The sequence below is a fragment of the Nannobrachium achirus genome (genome assembly GCF_963921795.1).
Source record: "Nannobrachium achirus genome assembly, chromosome: 5".
NCBI lineage: Eukaryota > Metazoa > Chordata > Actinopteri > Myctophiformes > Myctophidae > Nannobrachium > Nannobrachium achirus.
In genome coordinates, this window is record NC_137814.1 from 20927341 (window position 1) to 20951996 (window position 24656).

Here is a 24656-nt window from a genome sequence, read left to right on the forward strand (position 1 = left end):
GATATACATCACACACACACACACACACACACACACACACACACACACACACACACACACACACACACACACACACACACACACACACACACACACACACACACACACACACACACACACACACACACACACACACACACACACACACACACACGCACGATGCCCAGTCCGGGTATAACAAAATTCAGGTGCCTACCTGTGCCTGCAGCAGCATTTTGAGTGGCACAGCCAGTCTCTGTCCACTCTGGCCCTGGGAGATCTGTAACACCTGTGGGCTGCCAGTGTTGCCTGCTCCAGAAACCAACTGGTACTGTAAGAGCACATACAGAAAGCAGGTCAGCGGCAGCGCTCCTCCCAAAATAATCACGTTTATACAAAAAACACACAATATGGCATTCAAAGTCAACCACAATGAAGTTATCAATTCTATACTATTCCATTTTTAGTGAGGCTTTGGTAGCTATAAAGTCAGAACATGGGAAGGCTTTTCCTGGCCTAGAAAGGAGGTTAGAGTAGTTCCAAACTAGGGCCAAACAATTAATCGCCAAACAAAGATATTGACCAAAGCAATTGGAAAATGGCAAGACTCGCTGCAATTTTATGTTAAGTTCTTCCAGACACTCGCAACAATACATTTGTGTTGAGAAGAACACTACACTTAAGAATTTTGTTACGTGGAGAAACCTTTAACCAATTTTCCAAATAAATAAAAACACATTTTACAAACAAAACATGCAGCCTTGTACCAAACGTGCCCATTTCACTCGGCAGCTAGATTTCATGCTAGACCATTTGGTGAGCACAGTGTTTTTCTCCTCGTATTTATGCTCACTTTGATGTTTACCCATAATCTTGTGTTTATACTTGATGAATATGAGTTACAAAAACTTCCCAGAACCCTTTATTCTTATCCTACCTTCACTCCTCCCTGCTGATTGGGCTGCTGCTGCACCTGCAGTTGAATGGTGAGGACTTTGGGCTGGCCGCCGGCCTGACCTGCCCGGGCCTGGGTGAGAGCCGCAAGCTGGCTTCCCTGGATCACAAATTTCCCCCCAGGGAGCTGACCCAGCACCAGTCTGGTTTGGCCCTGCTGTTGCTGAACTTGGACCTGCTGCTGGGCCGTACCGGCCGCCACCGTCACCGGCTGACCCTGGGCCGTGACTGTGCCAGGCTGGGAGGCCTGGAGGACCAGGGTGATGCGTTTGGGCTCGCCACCCTAGTAGATACATGGGACATTAATTGGGATGGTCTGCTGGAAGTAGGGATGCACCGATATGGAAATTCTTGGCCGATACCGATGTTAAAAATAACAATTTAGCCGAAAGCCGATAATGATACCCATGTTTGTTATTTCGTTTTTGGTGTTATTATATCAAATCAGAACAAATAAAACAACATTGTAAGAAATACCTGTTCAGAATATACTCTCTTGGTAGGCTGCAAATAACCAACACACCAACATAGCCAGCGCAAAATGTATGCTTATCAACAATCGATAAATATCGGCTACTGCCATCGATTAATGTCAGCTTTATTTGCCGATACCGATATTGACCAATAACGGCAAACATCGGCCAATACCGATCTGTGGCCGATATATCGGTGCATCCCTAGCTGGAAGACGTAAAAAGTGACATTCCGATGATTTTCAACCATTGGTTAATTGGCTAAGTCTAAGTTACCCAACAAATATCTACAACGTTCAAAAACATCTTGCTTCTGTGGATCAAATTGTGTCTATATTCAAATATTCAGAGTTACTGCACGATTTGCAAGAAACACGTTTGAATTTGAAATCAAGTGTTTATTTCCTGCTCTCTCTCTCTCTCTCTCTCTCTCTCTGGCCCTGTTTAGGGTTGGAATCCTTTAGGATTTTAAAGATTCCGTCTCCTTAACGATTGCCTCTTAACGGTTCATTCCTTAAAGGTTCCCTTTAATGATTCCTATAGGGGGTTCCAAATGGACCCTCACAGGTCTGCAACTCTGAGAGTTATGGCGGTCCTTGAAATGTAAAGGTTTGAGAACCACCCTTGCATAGCAGACGTGAAGTCCACATGCCAGCTGTGACCGTGTGATTAAAAACTGTTACAGAAACGTTTCCAAATGTTGGATCCGGTTCCTTCAGTTCCGGATCCCAACCCTAGTCCTGTGTGAGATAAATATTGTACGTCAAAATTATAGGAGGGTTACTTCACTTTTATAAGCTCGAGAATACCAGAAATGATTTGTATTTACTGACTGTCAATCCGGATGGTAATAGAATTAACAAGGGATGTGGTAGTTTGCAGGAAAACTGTAGTTAATCATCACAAATTAAGCTGAAAATGATATTACCAAAGTTCCCTCAGTAATACTAATCCTGCCGGATTTGTTAGAGCAAGCCACTGTAAAGAGATTTAAGATGGTTTGGTAAATGTTTACTTTGTAGTGCACCTTGAGGATGTTTTAGTTTATTTCTCTGTCCATTTGGACCTGTTGGGAGGTACATAGGGCTTTTGGAATTTCACTAATAGAACCACAATGGAAACAAGTCCCCAAATATCTTACTGCACCACGTGCTGTTTACATTTCTGTCTAATAAATAATAAGTAAAAAGTATTCAATCACTCAATCTATCAATCAAAACGTTGCAGAGACAGAGACTGTGGTTTCTCCACAGTATCTGTCTCTACAAAAAGAACCAGAGACTAAAGGCCTCACCTGTTGTGGTACAGTAGTGAGGGTGACTCCTTGCGGTCTGCCTGCAGTAGCAGAGGCATTGCTGACCTGCGTCTGGGCCTGCATGGCTGGCTGGAGCTGGATCTGAGCCTGGGGCTGGATCTGGACCTGGGTCTGGCCCTGGGCCGAGATCTGCATCTGAACCGGCTGGCTCTGCGTCTGCTGCACCTGCTGCGGTACGGACGTCAGCAGCACCTGTTTCATTGGGCCGTTGGGAGACTGCATCAGCCTCTGCACTCCAGGAGAACCCACTCTGATCTGGGCATGCCCTGGGCTGGCCTGGTTCAAGACTGTTCCCCCAGGCAATATGGACATGCCCGGTCTCAGCGGGGTGCCGGACAGCACCCGGATAACCTTGCCACCGGTGGAGCCCGTGGCCCCTGACACAGTCTGCAGCACCTGGGCTTGGCCCTGAGGGCCTTTGAGGATGACTATTTTCCCGCCGGCATGCTGGGTAATGGCAGCCAACTGCTGGGGGGTGAACTGGTGCGTGATCTGGGTGAAGGTTTGTGTGGTGGTGGTTGAGGGGCTAGAGACAGTTATCGGCGAGCCCAGCAAGACAGTGCCGGTGTTGCTGACCACAGGGACGGCTGTCTGCGTCTGGACCGGAGCAACCGCCCCCACAGGAGCTGCAGCGGGTGTTGCAGTCATGGTAACCGTCCGAGGTTGAAGTGCCACTGGAGCTTGCTGCTGGATGGGGACTTGAGCTGGGACAGGGTCCTGCATGGTGAGGCCAGTGGCAGGATCCACAAGACCTGTAGTGACAGAGAGTTCTGGAGTGGGCTCCGGGTCAGCAGGGGGGTCCACCTGGCCCAGGGCTAGCTTGAGGGCCTCCTCCACTGGGTCCGAGGAGCCCTGGGAGAAAGCGTCGTCTGGCAGGGCGTCCAGGTTAAACAGGGGGGTGTCCTCAAATAGGTCCATGATGGGGTCTGCCATCTTGCCCCCTCCACACAGGGAGACGGGCACCACCTCAAGAGACTCTCTGAGACGGAAGCTAAACGGTCCTCCTTCAATTCTTCAAAGACAATAACTGTTCACATAAAGAGGGAGAATACACATGAAAATTAGCCATCCCAATTTAATCAAACCGAACATAAGAAACATAACACACATACCAGAGGCGTCAATTGGGTATGGCAAGCAATGGCAGCTGCCATACCTTGGCTATAGGGGAAATAATAAAATGTACTTTTCATCGTACCTGACTGTTCCTAAGGTACGATGAAATGACTGGTGTCTCTCTTGCATGCGCGCAGTCATGTTGCCATAACTTAGCTTTTTCTGAACTGACGCCACTGACACATACTCTTAACAACTTGCTAGATAACTTACCAAATAGGACACGGTCTATGTCAGACCTTTGCAGTTCAGTCTGTATCTTCAGATGACAGATATTGGGATTCCTCTGGGAATTATATGAAGTCCAGGGGGTATTCTTGGGAGAAACGAGTGTTCCAAGTAACAAATCCTATAAATGTCCCCTTGTAGTATCCTTTTCAGTTCCTACTTTCTCTGTGTGCGATGATCCACAACGTCATTCCCTGAGGTGTTCTTCCTAAAGCAAAGGAGCAAGGAACTTCAAGTTAACAAAAAGCACACGGAACTTCAACGCAAACACTATCCAAGAATCCCCAACCTAAGACCCTACCGCACCCCCATAAGACAGGGATCAATATAGCAAACGTTCTTGGCATTAATGTACGTTACCGACCGTATCAATAGATTAATAGCAATGTTATGCAGTTCCTATTGTAAAAGAAAGTTATCGTTTGTTTACCAACTAGTCGGGGTACAATAGAGGGGACGCTGTGTCAACACACCACTCATAATAAGTAGGCTACCCAGTGAAATCCTCAGTGTTAACTCAGCTATACATTTGTAACAGTGAGTGTTTAAATGACATGTACAGTCATTGCATCTACGTTTGTAAACTCTCAGAATACCTATAGTAGTGAATGAATGGAATACAGTACATGGTGAAGAAAGGTACTGATGCTGGTAACAGTAGACGCGTCCCCTCCAGTCGTGTAGCAGTCTTTCACATTCACACACAGCAAGCCCCGTTAGCTAGCACTTTAGCTTGTGTTGCTAGCAACAAATGCCTATTGTAAAAGCCCCACTCACATGTGATCAACATTTCATCGGAGGAGTAAAAAAACAGCGAATGTTTAGTGTTTTGAATCTAAGGCGATCTCCTCCACCCCCGGCATGTATTTTTCTTAACTACACATCGTTCAGTCTAGCTGGACTCGCTCATTTTTCCTCATCAACAAACCGGACCAAACCAAAGCAACGTGCCACAATAACCATCACCAGCCCCGTCGTTCACAACGTTCACACACGGCTTATAGGCCGCGATGCCGTTTCGCTGGGTCTGCGTCTGTGTTCGCAGCCCGAATACACCCCGATATCCACCCCATCCACTGGCCCGGGTGTCTCGGTTATCATTTCTGGGTGGTAAATTTACCTTTGCATCGACACACATGGCTTTCTCCGTCTCACAACACTGTACGATTACAGGAAACGGCCAGCAGAAGAGCAGGAACTAACATTCCTGCCAGAGAGAGCGTAGAAAGCGTGCCCCCCTCGCGCGCCGTCCGGCTCCCATTGGCCGCGGGGTTCTCTCGCCGGCAGCATGCGGCGCTCTCATTGGCTCGGAGCCCCGTCCGTCACGCTGTAAGCGATATTCTGGGCGGGGACGTGTAGGTGAAGAGCAATGGATGGACGTAGTTAGGTTGAGAGAACAATAAATGCGGCCTAGCTGTGGACCGTTTGGGTTTGACTGATCCTCTAATGTTGATGTTTTTTTTTTGCTGTGTCTGTCATCACTCAGATGATGCGCGCACAATCCAAAATGTAGTGGTTTGTACATTCGTTGAACGGGGGTAAACGAACGCACGTTTTCCCCTCGTTGCATAACGGAAACCCAGTCCAGTACAACAACCGTTTCTGAAGATAAGATTATGTATGTATGACCTTTCGGGTTTCAAGCGTTATTCCGACAGTATAGTGACAGCCAAAACAAAACGAATGAATGGAAACCACAATGCTGTGGTTTGGATGTTCTCTAGAAATACTCGATATAAAGCTCGGGCCAATTGTCTGAGTCAGATTTCTATTCAAACAAATTCAGAAATATTGATAAATTAACCAATGCCCCCCTACATGTCTTGGGTCCTTTGTCCTTTCAGAGGGCCATTGATGACACACACTAATATATTGTCACTGCTGTGGGTTTAATTAGGTCTTGGGTGCCCACTAGGTGGTGGCAAACACTGGGCTGTGTGAGCATTATTAGACCCATTTTAGACACAAATTGTTAGTCCTTAATTAATTGATGCTCAAGGGATATGCTGCAGATGTTTTGTTTTGAATTATTGAGTTGAGTTGTTGAGCATTTAGCTTTCACACTTTCATAATCGGCCCACTCTAAAATCTCTGATAGGCCTATCACCAATACAAAATGGGCTACAAAAACATTTTCAGTGACAGAAAATAGCCTTGGGATTTAGGACTACATTTTGCTTTGGAACAACATACAGCTATCAGGGTTATCAGAAGACAAGCATCTACATGTAGGTATCCACTAAATCAAATTCCCATCCATGATCAGTGGAACACATTACATCTGGCATTGAGTAGACCAGGGGTGGGCAACTTTGATGATGGCGAGGGCCACTATATTTCCACCTTCACTCCAGAGGGCCACAATGCATATCGCTACGTCCTACTTTGTCATTATAGTATCTAATACAAAAGAAGCAAAAATAGCTGATCTACAAGCTCAAAACGCATCGATGTGTTTTGAGCTTGTAGATCTGCTATTTTTGCTTCTTTTGAATTGGAATCCTGAATAATGTTTTGTTATTTTTGAATTGGAATCCTGAAATGTAACATTGTAGCATTTAGTGATATATTCATGTTAACTTTATGAACCTAAATACAAATACATTGGACATAACAAATAAATACATTTTAATACTACTCCCATATACTAGTCATTAAGCTACTAATATAGACTGATGGAATTAAAGAAGGTCATGTTTGGAATTGTAACAGCTGAAATAAATAATGTCAGTATTCCGGTATTAACCTGCGGGCCGCATGAAGTGAAGGTGGGGGCCGCATGTGGCCCCCGGGCTGCCAGTTGCCCATGTATGGAGTAGACTGAAGGATTTTCAGTACTGTGTACCGATATAGGCCTGTTGTCATAAGCCAGAATATAAAAGTTACCTGTGTGTGTGTGTGTGTGTGTGTGTGTGTGTGCGTGTGCGTGTGCGTGTGCGTGTGTGTGCATGCTCCCATCCTCAGATGCAAACGCCCACGCACACACACAGAGAGAGAGGAAGAGAGAGGTTGTGCCGTCGTGGTCATGAACCAGGGGAGCGTAAGTGACAAGTTGTGACGGCACACCACACTTTATCCATGGTACTCCTGTAGAGATGTGCTTATGAGCTTGCCAAGGCCTCCATCTGTCTACAGCCCTGTGTGGAGTATCCGCTTTTTACCACGCTCATACTCTGCTCCATGCTGTAGTCTGTTCAGGCCATGCCAACTCTACTGGGGAGAGCTATATTTACAAACAGCTGTCATGGCACTGGTTAGAATACCAAGGGAGAAATACTGGATAAAACTGTCATGGCTGTATCCTGTCCAGTATAAACCTACAGTAGTTATTGACAAATATGCTATGGGGGGGGAAAGAATGCTTCTTTATTATTAAAAGTTAATAAGGTTATAGGCAGTGCATTTCTGTAAACTTTAGAAAAGACCAAATACATTGGGATGAGTGTTGTAATATCTGTATTTATTTCAATATCATGTCTTTAATATAAATCTGATTGTAAACATACATTTGTTGCAGAGGACTAACAGGCATATAGAGCGGTATCAGTCACAAGACAGAGCAGGACAAATAAAATGTGTAAACTAGAAAGGATGTTTCAAATATTTAAAAATGAAAGGGAAAAAATAGGGCTCTTATTTACTCATTGCACAGATCCCCACATTGCACATATATAATTTGTCAATTTATTACAATAACACCCCGCACCCCTCCCCCAAAACCCATCAGACATTTACTGTATGCACAGAAAATCTTCAATCAACATAGAAAATGGCTTTTATTTTTCTTCAAATCTTTTCCCCTCGTTTATCCAGACATATTGTTTTCTTTTATTATATTTCACCAGCTGAGGCTGTCAGAACAGTCTGTTTTGCACAATCTGCACGTTCACATTTGCTTTTTCTAATCTTTTATCAACATGGCTTTTGGAGAGATGGAACAAGGAGTTGCAGACTGGAGACCCACCATTCCATCACCTATACCTGTCCTGTCCTCTTCTCTCTCATTCTTTCTTCATTGGATTGATTCATCTTCCCCTCTATACTCAATCACAGAATCCTTCACACTCAGTGGGTCTCCCTGCTGTCCTGCTCTCTCCCATCACCGTTGCCATCCATCGTCCTCACAGGGGGAAGACGAGGAACCCAGAGAAGGTGGAGTACTTCCAGCCTCCCATCAGGTTGCCTCTCTCCAGTTTGAGGTATGCCTTGTCTCCCCGCTCCATGATCACCAGGCCAGCGTTGGTGGCGGCTTCTCGAGTTACATCCTGGTCCCCGGCAAAGGCTGAGATCATCGGCCAGCCGTTCAGCATGAGGCTGACCTAGAATATAGGTTGGAAACACACAACAAACATGGACCACTGTTTTTATACACAGAGTTCATTGGTAGGGGTTCAGTTGTGAATGTCCATGCAGGCGGGGGCGTCACAAGGGTGGGGGGGGATGTGGGACTGAGTTACTAGGGCCCAAGGTGGAGGGGCCTTAATTATTTTATACTTTAGCTATTGAAAAATAGCAGATATACAAGCTCACAGCACGCTGCGAGCTTGTAGACCTGCTATTTTTGAAAAGTCTTGAAAATGTGTGCAAATCTTTGAATATATGTATTTTTTAAGCCAACATTTGCAACTCAAATTTTGCTTCTGGGGAGTCGCTGGAACTAAATATTTTGAGATTGGGGTCCGTGGCCAAATACTACATATCATTTTTGGGGCTCCTTCACATGAAAAAGTTTGAGCACTTGCACAAGTTTTCACGATTTAAAAAAATAGCAGATCTACAAGCTTGCAGCGTGGCACATGGTGCCGCGCTGTGAGCTTGTATATCTGCTATTTTTCAATAGCTAAAGCACAAAATGTGAGTGAATCCTTGTAACCAGGGCCCAGAATTTGGTGCGACACCCCTGATTATCAGACCGAATTAAATATATCCATTTCCTTGTGGGAAATATGGTAGGATTTTACGTTCAATAATATCACAATTTAAAATGATTGATTGTATGAATGTATCCATAAATCCTTATTTAGGCAAACCTTCAAAAAACTGATTGAAAATAGCATATCTACAAACTCACAATGCATTGCTTTATGACACACAGCGAGCTTGTAGATAGGATATTTTCACATTTTTACAAATCAAACCCTGTGTCCATATTCATGTTCACTGCAATCATCACAGTTGCAATGTTCTTTTTACCTGTATTGTTTGTCTATTGTAAGCTTTCACTACATGGAAGTTGAAGCTGTAGACTCCTCTCCTTGGTGCAAGGAAGACACTGCTCTCCTGGTCAAACTGATTGCCCACGTTCACCAAGATCTGATCCAAGAGGGGACAATTTAATAATGTACTGGTGAGATCATATGTGATGTGATACATGGCAGAGAAAGAGTTGCCGCCTAAAGAAAAACAAAGAAGCGCTGTGTCTGGCTTAAACTTCGAATACTAAGATACGACTGACTTTGGGGTTCTCTTCACCTCTGTATGGCGTGCAGTGTAGAGAATGTACATTTCTAGTTAATTATGCTTTCCTCACATTTAGCAAAATGATCTCACATTTGAGAGAGGAATAGTTCAATTGACAATACTTACCTTTAAGTACGTATGTAAAAAATTAATGTAAAAATATTCTATAAATGTTAAGTTATGCTTATGTTAATTCTTATATCTAAATATTATCTAAATGTTATACATGTATGTCAGATGTGTAAACATATTTTTTTACATTAATTTATCTCTCAAATGTGAGGGAAAAGAGAAGAAATGTTTCTAAATGTGAGTAAAGACATGCTTATTGAATATTGAGACAAATTCTTATGTTGTGAATGAACTGTTGCTTAACTGGGCAGTCAGTATACTCACATGATCAAAGTAGATAATCATGGTGCGATTGCTCATGTCTGTGGGCTCATGGTTCGTCTGGCGGGTGGCAGAAAACGCGACCCGGCCTGTGCCGGAGCGGACAGACATTCCCAGGGCGTTGTTGGCTGGCTCAGACGAAGGGGTTGAATCACAGACCACCAAACACTTCCCCTCCAGGATAATAGGCTCTGTGTCATTCTGTGCCCTCGATCCAGGGGGTCCCCAGAACAGCAGTAAACCCAGCAGAACACTTAGGTCAACAGTGATTGGAAGGGGTGACCTGAGCTGCATGGTTGATGTTGTGAGGTTTCGTTTATTTGTATTTTGTATTCCTAACTGATTCTGTTGTGGAGGAGAGTCACTTTGAAAGAAGCGAGGAGTACCTAAACATGCTGTGATGAAGGAAATGTTCTAGAAATGCCTATCTTAGAGATCAGTCTAGTTCAGAGCAAACATTGGCCATCTAAAAGTCAAGAGTGTGTATAATGCTATAGGTTTGTAGCACTATTATTATTATTACTATTGTATTATCCAATTAGTTTTGAGAGTGATGTTATACGATTATTATTGTATTCCGATTATTATCTGTCTAACACAACTGGATTTATTATTAACCCCTCCCAGTCTGTTTTTGCTTTGTGAATAAATAGGCAAATTGACAAAACCATTCAACAAATTGGTAACAAATGATTATGGAAATATTTTAGAGCTATTCGGGCATCGGCCACTGTTACTGTACTGCCGAGTGCTGATGTGGTCTCTCCCCTCACACAGTGCATTGATTCATCGCTCCCAGGATTGTGACAGTTCTCTTTCTACAGTGTGCTGTGTGCAGGTTGGATCAACAGGGGTCAACAGGGGGCAGGATGGCGAATAGAAATAGACGTGTGGTGGGCGTGTTCCAGTTGAAGTGCTCAGCAAGCAGGACCTGAAATGAAGGAAGGCGGGGGATAAGCAGGTGGCGAGGGTCCGACCAGGTGGGGGGTTCAGGGAGGGGAAGAGGAGGCCATGTTACATCAATCAGAGGAGGGGTCTTTAATATGAAGAAGCTGAGGAAGAGACTCTGGAGCAGTGGTTCTCAAACTTGGAGTCGGGACCCCAAGTGGGGTCCCCAAATTAGTTTGTAAGGTCCCCAGATGATTAGCTTAATGTAATTTATTTTTCTCACTCAACGGTAAACAAACCAACATATAGTATAAGTGCATACAGGGTATCTGCACATTTATATAGTGACAATTTAAGGACCGAACTGGCCAAACTGTCAAATATTAAGTAAGCAAGAGGAAAACTGCGAGGCGTTGTGAGCATGTAGATCAGCTATTTTCACAATATTTATCTGTGGAAGCGAGTCACATTAAATGTAATACAATTCCAAGTGCTTGTCAGGGTGGGGGTGCCCAGTTCAACTATGTTTATTTTGGGGGTCACAGCCTAAAAAGGTTTGAGAACCCCCTGCTCTAGAGCAGTGGTAATATCCCAAGGTCAAGGACCCCCAAATTGATATAGTCCACGGACTATCATTTGATCTTTTCAGAATTGTTTGAAAATGCGCAGATCTACAAGCTTGCGTTAGTGTAAACTTGTAGATCGTCCATTTTCGAATAACCGGAACATAAAATAGGGCGTATTTGTGTAAATGTTCAAAATTTCGCTTCCGGACCCCCTGGAACCCCATCACGGTTTTCTTTCCCAGACCCCACTTTGAGAACCAGTTACATTACATCACACAGAGGGAGGAGGGATCTTTGATATGAGGCGGTATAACTAAGAGGATCTAGACTGGAGGAGAGGAGAGGAGAGGGGAGGGGAGGGGAGGGGAGGGGAGGGGGTGGATGAGGTAAGGTTCTGGATAGGTGTCAGGGGAAAGGATGCAGGGTCCAGGAGGGAATGAGACATAGGGAGTCGGGGAACAACTCCACTGAGTGACCATCTGTCTTTCACACGTAGCTGCCTCTCACGCATCCGCCCCTCCCTTCTAGCGCTCCATAATCCCCCCCACACACACACACACACACACACACACACACACTAACAGTACACAAATGCATTCACGCACGCTTGCACAAACACTATTTTTTCTCACCACATGGGAGCAAAGACAAAATTTGTTTACTTTTCTCCAGTTTATTCTAAATGCTGGTGTGCTTTTGTTTTGTTCTTTGTTCTACTAAAATGTTCTACTAAAATTGTTGATCGATTTTTACATTGTTGATTATCATTAAGTGAAACTATCAGTTAAACAACTCAATCAGTACTTTTCCTAAGATCATGCACTTTCGTTTCCTGCACCGGCCACCTGCACAAGTAATTTTAAAATCTCAACTTATAACACTTACATACATTATCATTATTATATATGGCATTTCCAAGTTATGCAGTCATTGCAGTGAAAACAATAGGAGAAGAATTCTCCGTAATGGGCAATACAGAATAATCTGAACATTTAAAAAAAAATCACCTGTTTCCATTTGAAGGATCCACTTCATATATTCCATCTCACGTGAAAATAACCGAAAGATGTAACGCACCATATCCTTGTTTGTCAACCTGCATTTCATAACATGCCACTCTTAGCATTATCAACCAAATGACTACCACAGAATGTACTGATCTCTCTCTCTCTCTCTCTCTCTCTCTCTCTCTCTCTCTCTCTCTCTCTCTCTCTCTCTCTCTCACTCCCTCCCTCCCTCTCCCACTTTCTCTCCCTGCTCCCTTCTCGCTCTCTTTGTTACACCACCCACTCTCCTTCACACTGAGAAGTGAGACATCTGAGCCATTTTTAAAAGAGGAAGTTGTATAGCTTGACACACTCTTTTAAGTGATAAAACATCAAACCTGATTGTCTGCTCCGAGGAATAAAAATATATTTTTGTTATAAACAGGTCTCAATACTCCCCTCTGCAGCCACGTGTTAATGGAAGCATTTAATGATTTTTTTCCCCCTACATATGGAATATTAGCCTATTTTCTGATGTGGTCTACTCTATTCTATTAGATATAATGATAAAAAGCCTTTTGTTATAGAAGCCAGTCGCTCTACGAAGGGCCCATGTAAACGCTGTTTGGAGCATGTGGGACAATTCTATAAATAATGGGGATGAATGGCTTATGACCTAGTCCTAGTCTATACAAATGACAACAACAGGAAATAGTTATTCACAAAATAATACATTCTGGTATGAAATAACATATTTGTCACTGGAAGTGTAAAAAGTGTTGGCTTTTCTGACAACGGGTCAAAGTTAAGTCAGTGTTGTTCAAAACGCCTACAAATCTTCAATCATAAAGCAACAATACTTTTTTTAGGACACTGTTTTTAGTCGCTTTGAAACATTTGTGCAATTAATATAATATAGCAATCTTATTCCAGAGAATTCGTTTCTTGGAATTTCTCTTCATTGACTAGCCATCTGTGGAAACACTATCCCCATCTTATGGTCAAGCATGGGAAATGCACCTTACTGCTGATCCACAGTTGTTTGTATGTCAGAGATTCTATCAAGCTTAGTTAGTTGGAATACACCACTGGCAATGTCCATTATCAGCTCTTATTTCTCCCTTGGAAACAAGCTCCATCTCAGTGACATTGAATGTTGCAGTAATTTAATGTGGATTTGCACACGTTCAGGGGCGCTGGAACTCCCAAATCCCAAGGGGAGCTGAGCCTGGAGGAGTTCATGCGTAAATTCACGTTTTTTATCCGGTTTTGGGTTATTTTTATTACGGTTTCGGGTGCTTATTCCCCGCACAACGGTGTAACAAGGAGCTATATAGTTACTAGTTATTTTAGCACACAGTGCAACACACAGCACGCATGCACACACACAGTCACTCACGCACACACTACAAAATCGGGTATTATTTTTGTAACAGTTTTCTACTGTTTTTTATTCCCCATATACAACAGTGTTAGTTTGCAACAATGAGCCTATAGACAGTTTCTAGTTCTCAAATAAATAGACTTTGGTGTGCCATCAAAGCGGGATTTAAATTTGACTTCCCTTCTGACCGGAAGTGGCAAGGTGACCATGTGATTAGGTCACCATGTGATAATCAAATACCTTTTTTCAACATATTTTATTCCCCAAAGTCAAATACATTATTGTTTTAATATAGCTCTGTGTGTGTGTGTGTATATATATAGGCTTATTTAAAAAAAGAAAGAAAAAAAAAACGTTTTTTTTTTTTTTTCCCCCACCACCAGGGGAGCTGCAGCTCCCTCAGCACCCCACTTCCAGCGCCCCTGCACACGTTGTCCACTCCCCTTGGTAATGCTTTGTGAGCTTGTAGATCTGCTATTTTCGCTTTTTGGCATGTGACACCGGTACGCAATCAGGCTAATTGTTTTTCCATTGCTGAAACCATAGGAAGGTTTAACCATCTATATACACTGTAAAATCGAACCAACCAGTAACTGTCCATTTTTACACTCAGAGTTACATCAACACTCAGGATTTTGCTGTGAAGGCAAAGCCCTGCCCTCAGGACAAAGCCCTCAGGACACGTTTACTAACATGCCAAGTTTAGCTGCACTTGAACAACCGTTCCAGGCTGCCATATCCAGCCCAAGAAAAAATAAAATGTACTTCTTAAAATAAATGTATCATGCTAAAATGTACTTCTTAAAATAAATGTATCATGCCTGTTGCTAAGGTATGGCAACATGACTGGTGTCTTGCACGCGCGCGAAGGCGCGTCTGAACTGACGCCACTGGCCTCAAACCTTGACTATGGAGACATGGCTGTTGAGCTCGGCCTTGTAGAGTCCAAAGCCCATGCACACAGGCTGGGTGAAGGTTGTGTAGAAGGTGTGGAGGTGGGCTAGGCTGCCGGAAGGCCCCACCTCAGAGAAGGTAATGGTTCCTGAGCTGTAGTCCAAAGCTACACCCACACGGTTGCCGTCCATTTGGCACGAGAGGCGAGTCTTTCTCCTGTTGTGCCAGGCAGCTAGCTTCCTGTCGTGTTGCTGTGTCAAACTCCATGACACCTACACAATGGATGGAAAATCTTAATGTGCTGTGCAGGATAAAAAAAACATGTATGCATAAATAACACCAGTAATACTCCCTAAATCGGGAGATAAGCGACCGCCAGGTCGCATTAACAAACTTTGGAAGGCAATGGTAGCCAATCAGGAGGGAATATGGGAAATGGGACAGATCCATGTTGATGACATGACTGTAGAGATACTGTGTACCGCTTTGCGTGATTTTAGGGAAAAATCTGTAGGAGCAGTGTCCAAAAATGTGTTTTTCAAAAATCGGGCAGATGGTGGCGCTAGATGGGACAGATGCAATTTGATGATATGACTCTAGAGATACTGTGTACCGGTTTGCATGATTTTAGGGCAAAATCTGTAGGAGCAGTGTCCAAAAATGTGTCTTGCAAGAATCAGCCTCATGGTGGCGCTAGAAGAGGTCCATGTGAGAAATGTGGGGGGTTGTGGTTTGGCAGCCAAGGAGTGTGTGTGCAAAGTTTGGCATGGATCTGGGCAATGGTGGCGAAGATATGAGTAGGGGAAAAGTGTAACGTGTGACGTGTGACGTGTGACGTGGCGGAGGGACTGACTGACTGACAGCCGGTGGTGGTTTTGATAGTAACTGCGACCTAACGGTCGCAATCAAACACCCTGACATGTATTACTCATGCTAGCGTGATGAATGATCATCCTCAGATTATGTCAGGATCTATTATTACTATCAAATGTAAAGGGTATAACTGCAGTGAATCAATGTTTTGCTGTATTGTTCTGTACTTTCCCAAAGCATTACATATGGACCAGATCCATGTTTGTGCACCACCACCACAACAAATTCCTGGACAGCTACGGTGTGACTTTAGGTGACATAGATTCAAATGAACATATACTGTACCTTGTTGTTCCCAAAGGCGTTGCCCTCTTTCCCCTTGCGGCCAATGCTTCTGTAGCAGACACCAATATCCCAGAATCCCTCTGCCTCCAGCTCCCAGTAGTGGGTCCCACACGAGAGGGTCTGAGCAGTGAGGACTTGAGGCCAGTGGTCAAAACGGTCCGGGTGATCAGGGCACGGCAGGCGGTTTTTAATCCGTGTGGCTGAACGCAGGTCATCTGAGATGTTCAGGAGAGGATGGGCTGTGTTTGTGTCCAGAGACAATGGACTACTTACTGTATGACAGGAGAGGAACAGGAGACTCAGCAGACTCATAAATAAAAAGAGACTTTATGAAATGCTGACAAAACAAATGCCATCTAAAGCTAATTGACGGGGGCAACTGAGGAGATGGTTTATTTTGAAGACCCCCTCACCTTTTTCTAGAATCATTTTGGGTCAGAGCCACAGAGGGAGAATTGTTCTATGAAAATAACCAGCTTTGGCCTTTCTAACAGATTGCATGGCCATATTTCTAATTTGCCTAAATGCCAGGAAGTCTGCAGGGGATCTAGATTCTAGATAGGTACCACCTTATGCCAGGCAGCATTTTGTTGTTGTTGGAAAAGCACTGCCAGCTATAAATAGTTAAATTCCAAAGCGCTATACTGTATTATTTATTATTATTATTAAAACAGGATTTCCTTGTCACAGAAGAGACATGTTTTCATTAAGATTAAAAACTAATGCTATGTTGAACAATTTATGCTTGGTTGTCATTCGCTGGAAATAACTGAATTGGATTACTGACTTGTCATGATGTTTTTTCTTTTTTTCTTTTTTTTTTTAAAGATTTGTTTTTGGGCTTTTTATGCCTTTATTTGAAAGGACAGTAGACTGACAGGAAATGGGGGGAGAGATGGGGAGTGACATGTGGCAAAGGTCGTCGAAACCAGCGACGCCGTCAAAGCATCAATGCCTATGTGGTATGCGCCTGGACCAGTAGGCCAGGCCAGCAGGCACCCCATCATAATTTTAAGTATGATTATTTCTTTCTTCTTTTAACAAAGGACTATCTTTAATACATAGGATAACTGTCACTCACAGAGTTCTCTCTTGAGCTCGCTGAGGCAGCGCAGGGTCTGTGTGATGAAATCCCGATACTTGTTCTCCATGTCTTCCAGGATGACCTTCCTGTCCAAGCCGTGGGGATCAGGGACGAACAGAGGGCAGTTCAGATCTGCAAGTAACCTAGGACACAAGGACAGGACAGGACAGACTGAATAACGTAGAAAACAGAGCGATACTGTAGAATAACTTTCAATGTAATGTTCATTCTGTTTCAATATTTTGTATTAAAGGAAGAAGATAGACAACATTGACAATACATCACGGACATAACGAGTGGTGTAAAGTACATTTACTAAAGTACTGAACTTAGAGGAGTAGTTCACCACTTTTCAACCTGTCTTCATATAATAGGTCCTCACTAATGTTCATGATAAAATATCAAAAGATGTTTCTACTCAGTCCAAGTCTCCTCTGAGAGCTGTGGGAAGTTCAGAATCCATCGTCTTGTGACATCATCATTTTCCAAAAAAAAGTTTAATCGATATTTTTGAAAAAATATATATATTTTTTTATTATCGCGAGAACAATGGCTTCCACTTTAAAATTGCAACTTTTCAGGAATAGAAAGCCTGCAGTTTCTATAAGCTGGATTGGCAATCGATGATGTCACAAGACGATGGGTTTCTGACCTGCCCACAGCCCTCCTCTGAGGAAAAAAAAGAAAAAGCTATTTTTGAGTGAGGACCAAGTATATGAACATAGGTTGAAAAGTGGTGGAGTGCCCCTTTAAGTAGAATTTTGAGGTATTTGTACTTTACCAAAAATTATACTTTTACTCCACTACATTTATTTGAAAACTTTAGTTACTAGTTACTTTGCAGGTATAAATTATAATATTATAAAAGATAAATGAACCACTTTAGTCCTATTTTACACCTACGCTGTTTGAAAATAGCCGATCTACAAGCTCACAACACGTCGCGAGCTTGTAGATCTGCTATTTTCAAACATTTTGTACTTTTACTTTCGTTACCTTAAGTACATTTTGTTGCCATCACTTTGGTACTTTTACTCAAGTACATTTTGAATTCCGAACTTTTACTTTACTTGTAGCAGAGTTTTTTCTATGTTGCAGTGTTGATACTTTTACTTAAGTAAAATATGTGAGTACTTTTTCCACCACTGAACATAACGACACATGAGACACAACTTAATACACCAAGGACCAAAAAAACGAAAAGGAAAAACATAAAATCACGCGTACACACCAGTGTTGTTTTTGACAGCAAATTTTGATTTAGTTTCACTTTAGTTCCACTGTTGATTTAGTCAACTGTAGAATTGTATTTTGGCAGGCCTTGATGGCATCATAATGACTGATTTTACATTGGTTGCGTGCTGAAAATAGCCGATCTACAAGCTCACAACGCGTCGCGCTGCGTCGCGCTCCGATCTACAAGCTCACAACGCGTCGCGCTGCGACGCGTTGTGAGCTTGTAGATCTGCTATTTTCAGAATGCAACACCTGAGAGCAACCAAACATAAAATGACTTTCTCCTCCACTAGTCCCCCCCCTAACGTTTTAGTCTAGTTTTTATTGTGTTGACGAAATTGTCAATATATTTAGTCTTAGTTTTAGTTATCACAGCTTAGTTTTTATTTTGTTTTTATTTTGTTTTCGTCAGTGAAAAAAAACGCAGTCGCCAAAAAAAGTTTCGTCATAGTTTTAGTCGACAAAATCAACACTGGTACACACACACACACACACACACACACACACACATCCAGAAGGAACTCAAAAAGCAAGTTAGTCGTTTCATTGACTTACTTTGTGTCATCTGATTGAAAGGCCTACAGAGGGACCAGGGTAGAGGAAGTTGAGGACTTGAACGGATTATGTGACAAGCAGGGCGTGATAAATAGATATTGAACTGTAACACAAACATTATAATAATAGTCTATGTATCCCAGATCTTTGTGTCTGCAAAGATGGATAGGAAATTCATCCAGTTAAAGACTTGAACCTTCAAGTTTGGGTGGTAAACACACACAGCTCCAAATAAACAGTAAAACATGTTTTACAAGCTTGTATAAACACTCTTCATCAAACTTCATCCAAAGGATTTTTTCTTCACAGCTTTTTAGAACTGTCATCAAGATTCTTCTTTGCTTCTCTCGCCCTCACAATTTCACTGCATAATCACAAGAATTGTCTTTTGTCACATGCTGATGCTGCACTGCTTAAAGCCATGTGTTATAGAGCATAGCAATGAGTATGGTTTACTGGTGCCACTAAAAAATCGTCCATTCATAGACTTTTACAAATATATTTACTGTATATTAATTATTTTAAGCCTAGAATCAAGCCATCCAGGATCCTGGTGAATCATGACCACAGAACCCTTGATTATTTTAGTGGCACCAGTAAACCATGCCCATTACTATGCCCTATGAGTGATAAAATACCAAACCAGGAACAAATACTATTTCTATCTGTATTAATGTACTAGCTATACGTTTATATTAGTGTTTGTTTTTCAGGCTACCAGATGGGAAGGGCTTGCCACAAAAGCTTGCTAGAAGGATTTAACCACTTAAATCCCAAATACTTACTCCCCCAGTGCTCAATACTATATTAGGTCCACTAGTATTTCCCTCTACAGCAAATCTCTTCACCAAACATTGCCGATCTACAACCTCACAACGTGTCGTGTTTCGATGCACCGTCAGCTTGTAGATCAGCTACTTTCGCTGAATGTTCACCCCAGAATAGGGACGCAAGGATTCGGTTAACAACATTTTGCAGCTGAAACACCTCTACACGACCATATATTAATTTGTTTTACAAAATGACTTACCCAGATGAGCAGGAAGGGGTCTGTCTCTCCCAGGAGTGAGGACAGGTAATGCTGGATGCCTTGCGTCTGGGTCAGATCTTCCCTGACCCTATGGCAGTCCTGATGCACACGCTCCATGGCCTGATGTCGCTCTCTCATGGTGGTCTCCTCCAGGGCAGCCACCAGCCGCTCAACCTGGAGCTTGAGATCAGAGCCCAGCCGCTTCACCTGAGCATCGCTTGCCTCAGACGAGTCCTGCAGTGGATGACGTGACATTAACGCCACTTAGAACTGGTGACTTATGATTGGAATACTATCAGTTACAGCTCAGTGGTTAGAGTGTCTGCCCTGAAACTGGGAGGTCGGAGTTCAATCCACCGACCAGGGTCATACCCAGTGCCTACCTGCTTGGCACTCAGCATCAAGGGTTGGGTTGGGTTTAAGTCCCTGCGACATACTAGCGTCATGTCCAGGGTGTGTACTTGTACATCAAGCTGCCTCACGCTACAGAAACAGAAGATAGGTTCTTGCCCTATGGGCCTCATGGCTCGGCAAGGCTTGCTTACTTACTCCCATTGTTCAAGAGGTTCCTCTGTGCTTAACAGAATGAAGCAATCCAATACAAGCAGATTGGCTCTTTTCAGCAAAGAGATTTGGGTCTATTTTCATCCATGCCTTACCCCTTATCCCTAAACTCTTTTGCAAATTTTTACTATTTTGAAAACATTTTGAATTATTTCAAATAGCTGATCTACAAGCTCACAAGGTTTCGATGTAGATCGGCTACTTGAAGTATTTTAAAATGTTTTTCAAAATAGTAAAAAAAAAAAAGGAAAAGAAGCTTAGGGAAAACAAGGGGACAAAAATATAGCTCTTGGTGTTGAGGGAAGAAAGGAGCAGAACTAGTATAAAGCACCTGAGGACCCAGGCATAAGTATAGGGTTTAAGTGGTTACAAATGTGATGTGGTGATGGATTTGTATGCAGCATACAGGCCAAACTCTACACAGGGTATCTTTATTTAGCATGTTGTTTTGCAGTTGTCAGTAGGTCTCTCTACTCACAGCCATGGTGCAACCAATGTTCTGATGCTCTGTGAGTATCTGTTCTCCTTCTCTCAGCTTCTCCTCTGTTTTCTGGAGGAGGCTTTGGAGAATAACCTATGGAAAGACACACGCGTCAACACGGAAATACAAGCAAGCATCCATACCATATCTGTGCAAACACATTTCCTGACATTTCGCACAACTGTCCACTCAATGGTGAATTTATTAGAAGTAGGTAGTCAAAGGTCAAAGGTCAGGATCGCTGTGACTTCACAAATCACTTTAATTAAATTCCACACGGATATAAACAGCACATTTTTGGCAGAGGCGTATGTGTGTGTGTGTGTGTGTGTGTACATGTACATGTGTGTGTGCGTGTGCGTGTGTGCGTCCATGTGTGTGTTTTTGGACTAACCTTCAGGTCATCTTCCACCTGTTTCAGTGCCTTCACAGAGTGTTGAGCATGGCTTCCCCCCAGCAGACAGTCACCGCACGCGTACACCCGCTCGTCGGCACAGTAGTAGCGGAACATCTCCGCGTGTGTCGGGCACCTCCTCCGGGAGAGGTCCCCCAGTGGATCCACCAGCGGGTGACTCCTGAACGCCGGCCTCTCCAGGTGGGGTTGCAGATGTTCCGCGCACAGCGACACCTCGCACTTCAGGCACAACTTGGCGGCCGCAGACGGCTGCTCCCCCGGGCAGCAGTCGCACGGCACCGCACTGCCTTCCTCTTGGCACTGGGGGCAGGCGAACTGACCTTCAGTGGTGGAAAAGGTATTCACATTCATTACTCAAGTCAACGTATAAATACTGCAATGTGGGAATACTCTGTTGAAGCTAAAAGTCCTGAATTAAAAATGTGCTTGAGTAAAAGTACAAAAGTATTGGCATCAACATGTACTGAAAGTACCAAAAGTATAAAGTACTCATTATGCAGAATGTCCCATTTCGAGAGAGGGCGAGATCATTTAGTGACCTCCAACCGGGTTGCGACCTGGTCGGTAGTTTTCAGCGCGCTCCTACAGCCCATTTCACGGGTTTCAAATGTATACACTTTTGAGTTTTGAAAATAGCAGATATACAAGCTCACAACACATCGCATTGTGAGCTTCAGGATCAGCTATTTTCAAATGGACGAAATGTATATAGAGCTGAAGTGGTTAATGTATCTTTTGTAAAGATTATCAAAATCTACAAAGTACAAAACGTTTTCAAATAAATGTAGTGGAGTAAAAGTACAATATTTGGATCCGAGATGTAGCCTATGGTGGAGTAGAAGTAAAAGTACTGACAATTGGAAATACTCCAGTAAAGTAGAAATAGCAAAATACCTTTGCCTTCGTCCCCTTCGCCGCGGCCGCCCCAGGCGTCCCGGATGCAGGCGGGGCAGAAGCTGTGGCCGCAGGGCAGAGGCTGTGAGTGGCTGAAGGTGTCCCGGCACGCAGAACAGGTCAGCTCCTCCTCCAGTGACGCCATGTCGGGGAGAGGGAAGGATGGTTTGGGGCCACGCTATACTGACGGGACCTGTCTTTGTGTGTTCAGTCACTGTATGTGTGTTTCTGTATATTAGTCAAAGAAAATGAAATAAATACACTTATTAGGTTGTAAATTTGCACTGTATATTCAATGACCTACAATAAATAGCGAAAATGGACAACCAACAAGCTAACAACTACTTTCAGACCGCAAGCTGCACTTCAGCCACAAGGAACTCTTACAATGAAAGAATAAGTACATTGGGCCGCAACTTTTAATTACACAATAAAATGTCAAATTATTTTGCGGCTCCGTCGGGCCAGGGGGACCATTTGAAATACTAGTTCCACACCTGTCTGGTGCCAGTGATTACAACCGACAGCATGGCTTCTAATCTCAGTTTATTTAATCATAAGTACAGGAACAAACATCTAAAATACAGACACATTGGTTATGTGTTGGTTGCTAATGAAGGAATTACATACAGCTACAATTGAAGCCCTCATTTGCACTCCAACTCACTGAGATCAGTAATCCAGTCTCTCCCCGGGGCTTTGCCTACGGCTATCTATGAATAGATCATCTCGCCATGTAAGTGGGCATTATGAAAGACACATGGTTACAGTACAACCCACAGGACTATTGGGTTCAGGATTTTTGAGAAGAAAACACAAATCTGATTTGCCCACATGTTGTTAACTTTGTGAGCAATCAATAAGTAGAGAATACTATGACCTACTACTGGTTATCTCACTGGGAGCGAGCGTAGTAATACTGACCGGTTAACCCCACACAATCCCAACCTGTTGAAGGGATCAGGAGATCATCCTTGCCAGCTTGACGGTCAACATTACTCTACATGTGCTCTGGGTCTTTCATTGTAACCCACTAAATCAAATTAAATTACACATTTGTAATGAATGAGTCCACAGGAAAGGAGGATGTATTTCTTACCAGTTGCCATCCTAGTGTTCATAGAGAGCAGCCTGCTGAGCGCTGTTTGCCGTCTGTGTGTCTCCTGGGCTCAGGGTGTTGATCGTTGAGGCTAATCCCATAGGATTCTAGTTCCCTTGACTGCTTAAACACGGCTGCTGACCTCTGAAGGATCACGTGACCCTGAGAGAGAGAGAGAGAGAGAGAGAGAGAGAGAGAGAGAGAGAGAGAGAGAGAGAGAGAGAGAGAGAGTGTCAATTAAATTAAACCTTTAAAAAGTATAAATTAGGGGCGCCTGCTGACCTAGCGGTCCAGGCCCATATACCACATCTGGCCTGGCTGGCCATTCCAACAAAGTAACAACTTAGTTTTTCGCACGACAGCGACATCAGAACGCTCGCTCTCTGGCAGTGTGGATGAGCTGTTATGGCCTACATAATTTATAGGTGTATTATCTTATACTGGCATCCTATTTTAATGCAATGTGGTGCTAGAAAGATCAACATTGGTTTGCATGTGGCTCATCATTCAAATGTGGATGGAAGGCAATGTAACACCTATCATGCACAGTACCTTTTCTCTGTCAGAAGAATTCAGTATGTCCACCATTACACACATGAAAAAGGTAAATGCCTGAAAGGTGTACAATCTTTATTTAGTAACGTAATTTTTAAATTGTCATGTAATAACTTGTTGGTTTGCTTATTAGGAACTACGAGTGGAATATAATTAAGAGGACACAAGAGGCACTGAGAGAGCTGGCTGAAAGAATAGGAATAACGTTTCTCAACTGCATCCAGATGAGGGCTTTGAATGAAAGTTCCAATACAACCTTTCAATGTTTCTCAGACTCTCCTTATTACAGAAACATCATAGGCATTGTAGTTGACTGGATAATTGTCTTGATCGGACTCCCTTTAGTCTGTGTGGCCGGCTATGCTCTCATTCGGCTCAGAATGGACCGAGCAGCTCCGGTCCTTGCCATCAACCTAATCCTGTCAGACCTCCTCCAGATTGCCATCACCATTGTCTTTGTCATCACACGGTTCTTTGACGACGCGTTTGAGCCCTCGGCTAATGCTCGCTGTATCGCACGCTTGTTTGTTCGCCTGGGTCTGCTTTCCAATTTGGGGTTCATGTTGGCAATCTCTCTGGAGAGGTACCTCGCAGTGGCTGTCCCCGTGTGGTACCGCATATGGAGCCTCACATTCTCTGTCCTGGTTTCCATTTGTGTGTGGAGCCTCTCTGCGAGCTATGCAATGTTGGATCACATCTTTCTGAGCAAGAGTCCAAGGTTCTCCTTGTTACTTTTCTCCTCCACCTTCCTCCTCCCGGCGCCTTTCATCATAGGATTCTTCTTTGCCACATGGAGAGCCCTCAAGGGGAGCATGTCTGAAGGCAGGAGGATGAAGCGTGTTCTTGGTGTTCTAGGTCTGGTCTTGGGAATCTACACAGTCCTGTTCCTCCCCTTCAGCATAAGGAACTTTTACTACTCCATCAAAGATGATAACGCAATCACAGAAGA

At 43.5% G+C, this 24656-nt stretch overlaps 3 protein-coding genes across 4 annotated transcripts in view; all 3 read right to left on the minus strand.

Moving 5' to 3' along the window:
* chd8 (chromodomain helicase DNA binding protein 8) overlaps positions 1-5206 on the minus strand; it is a 42666-nt gene extending 37460 nt beyond the window's left edge. For both annotated transcript variants that reach the window (XM_080727169.1, XM_080727168.1), the window contains exons 1-5: positions 5186-5206; positions 4051-4273; positions 2701-3748; positions 917-1216; positions 197-310 (exon numbers count right to left, since the gene is read on the minus strand). In XM_080727169.1, the coding sequence (XP_080583295.1) occupies positions 197-310; positions 917-1216; positions 2701-3654 (1368 nt within the window). In that variant the 5' untranslated portion in view covers positions 3655-3748; positions 4051-4273; positions 5186-5206. The remainder of the gene's footprint in view (positions 1-196; positions 311-916; positions 1217-2700; positions 3749-4050; positions 4274-5185) is intronic.
* Positions 5207-8186: 2980 nt separating this feature from the next.
* cbln12 (cerebellin 12) lies at positions 8187-10212 on the minus strand (the record flags this gene model as incomplete). Its single annotated transcript, XM_080725622.1, has 3 exons — positions 8187-8384; positions 9259-9378; positions 9922-10212. The coding sequence occupies 3 exons, from the start codon at positions 10210-10212 to the stop codon at positions 8187-8189; spliced, it is 609 nt and encodes a 202-aa protein (XP_080581748.1).
* Positions 10213-14638: 4426 nt separating this feature from the next.
* On the minus strand, positions 14639-22198 carry LOC308286219 (E3 ubiquitin/ISG15 ligase TRIM25-like; the record flags this gene model as incomplete). The annotated part of the gene is made up of 8 exons (XM_080727183.1): positions 14639-14908; positions 15795-16066; positions 16876-17021; positions 18670-18692; positions 19700-19933; positions 20742-20837; positions 21139-21479; positions 22054-22198. The coding sequence occupies 8 exons, from the start codon at positions 22196-22198 to the stop codon at positions 14639-14641; spliced, it is 1527 nt and encodes a 508-aa protein (XP_080583309.1).
* Between the last annotated feature and the right edge of the window lie 2458 nt (positions 22199-24656).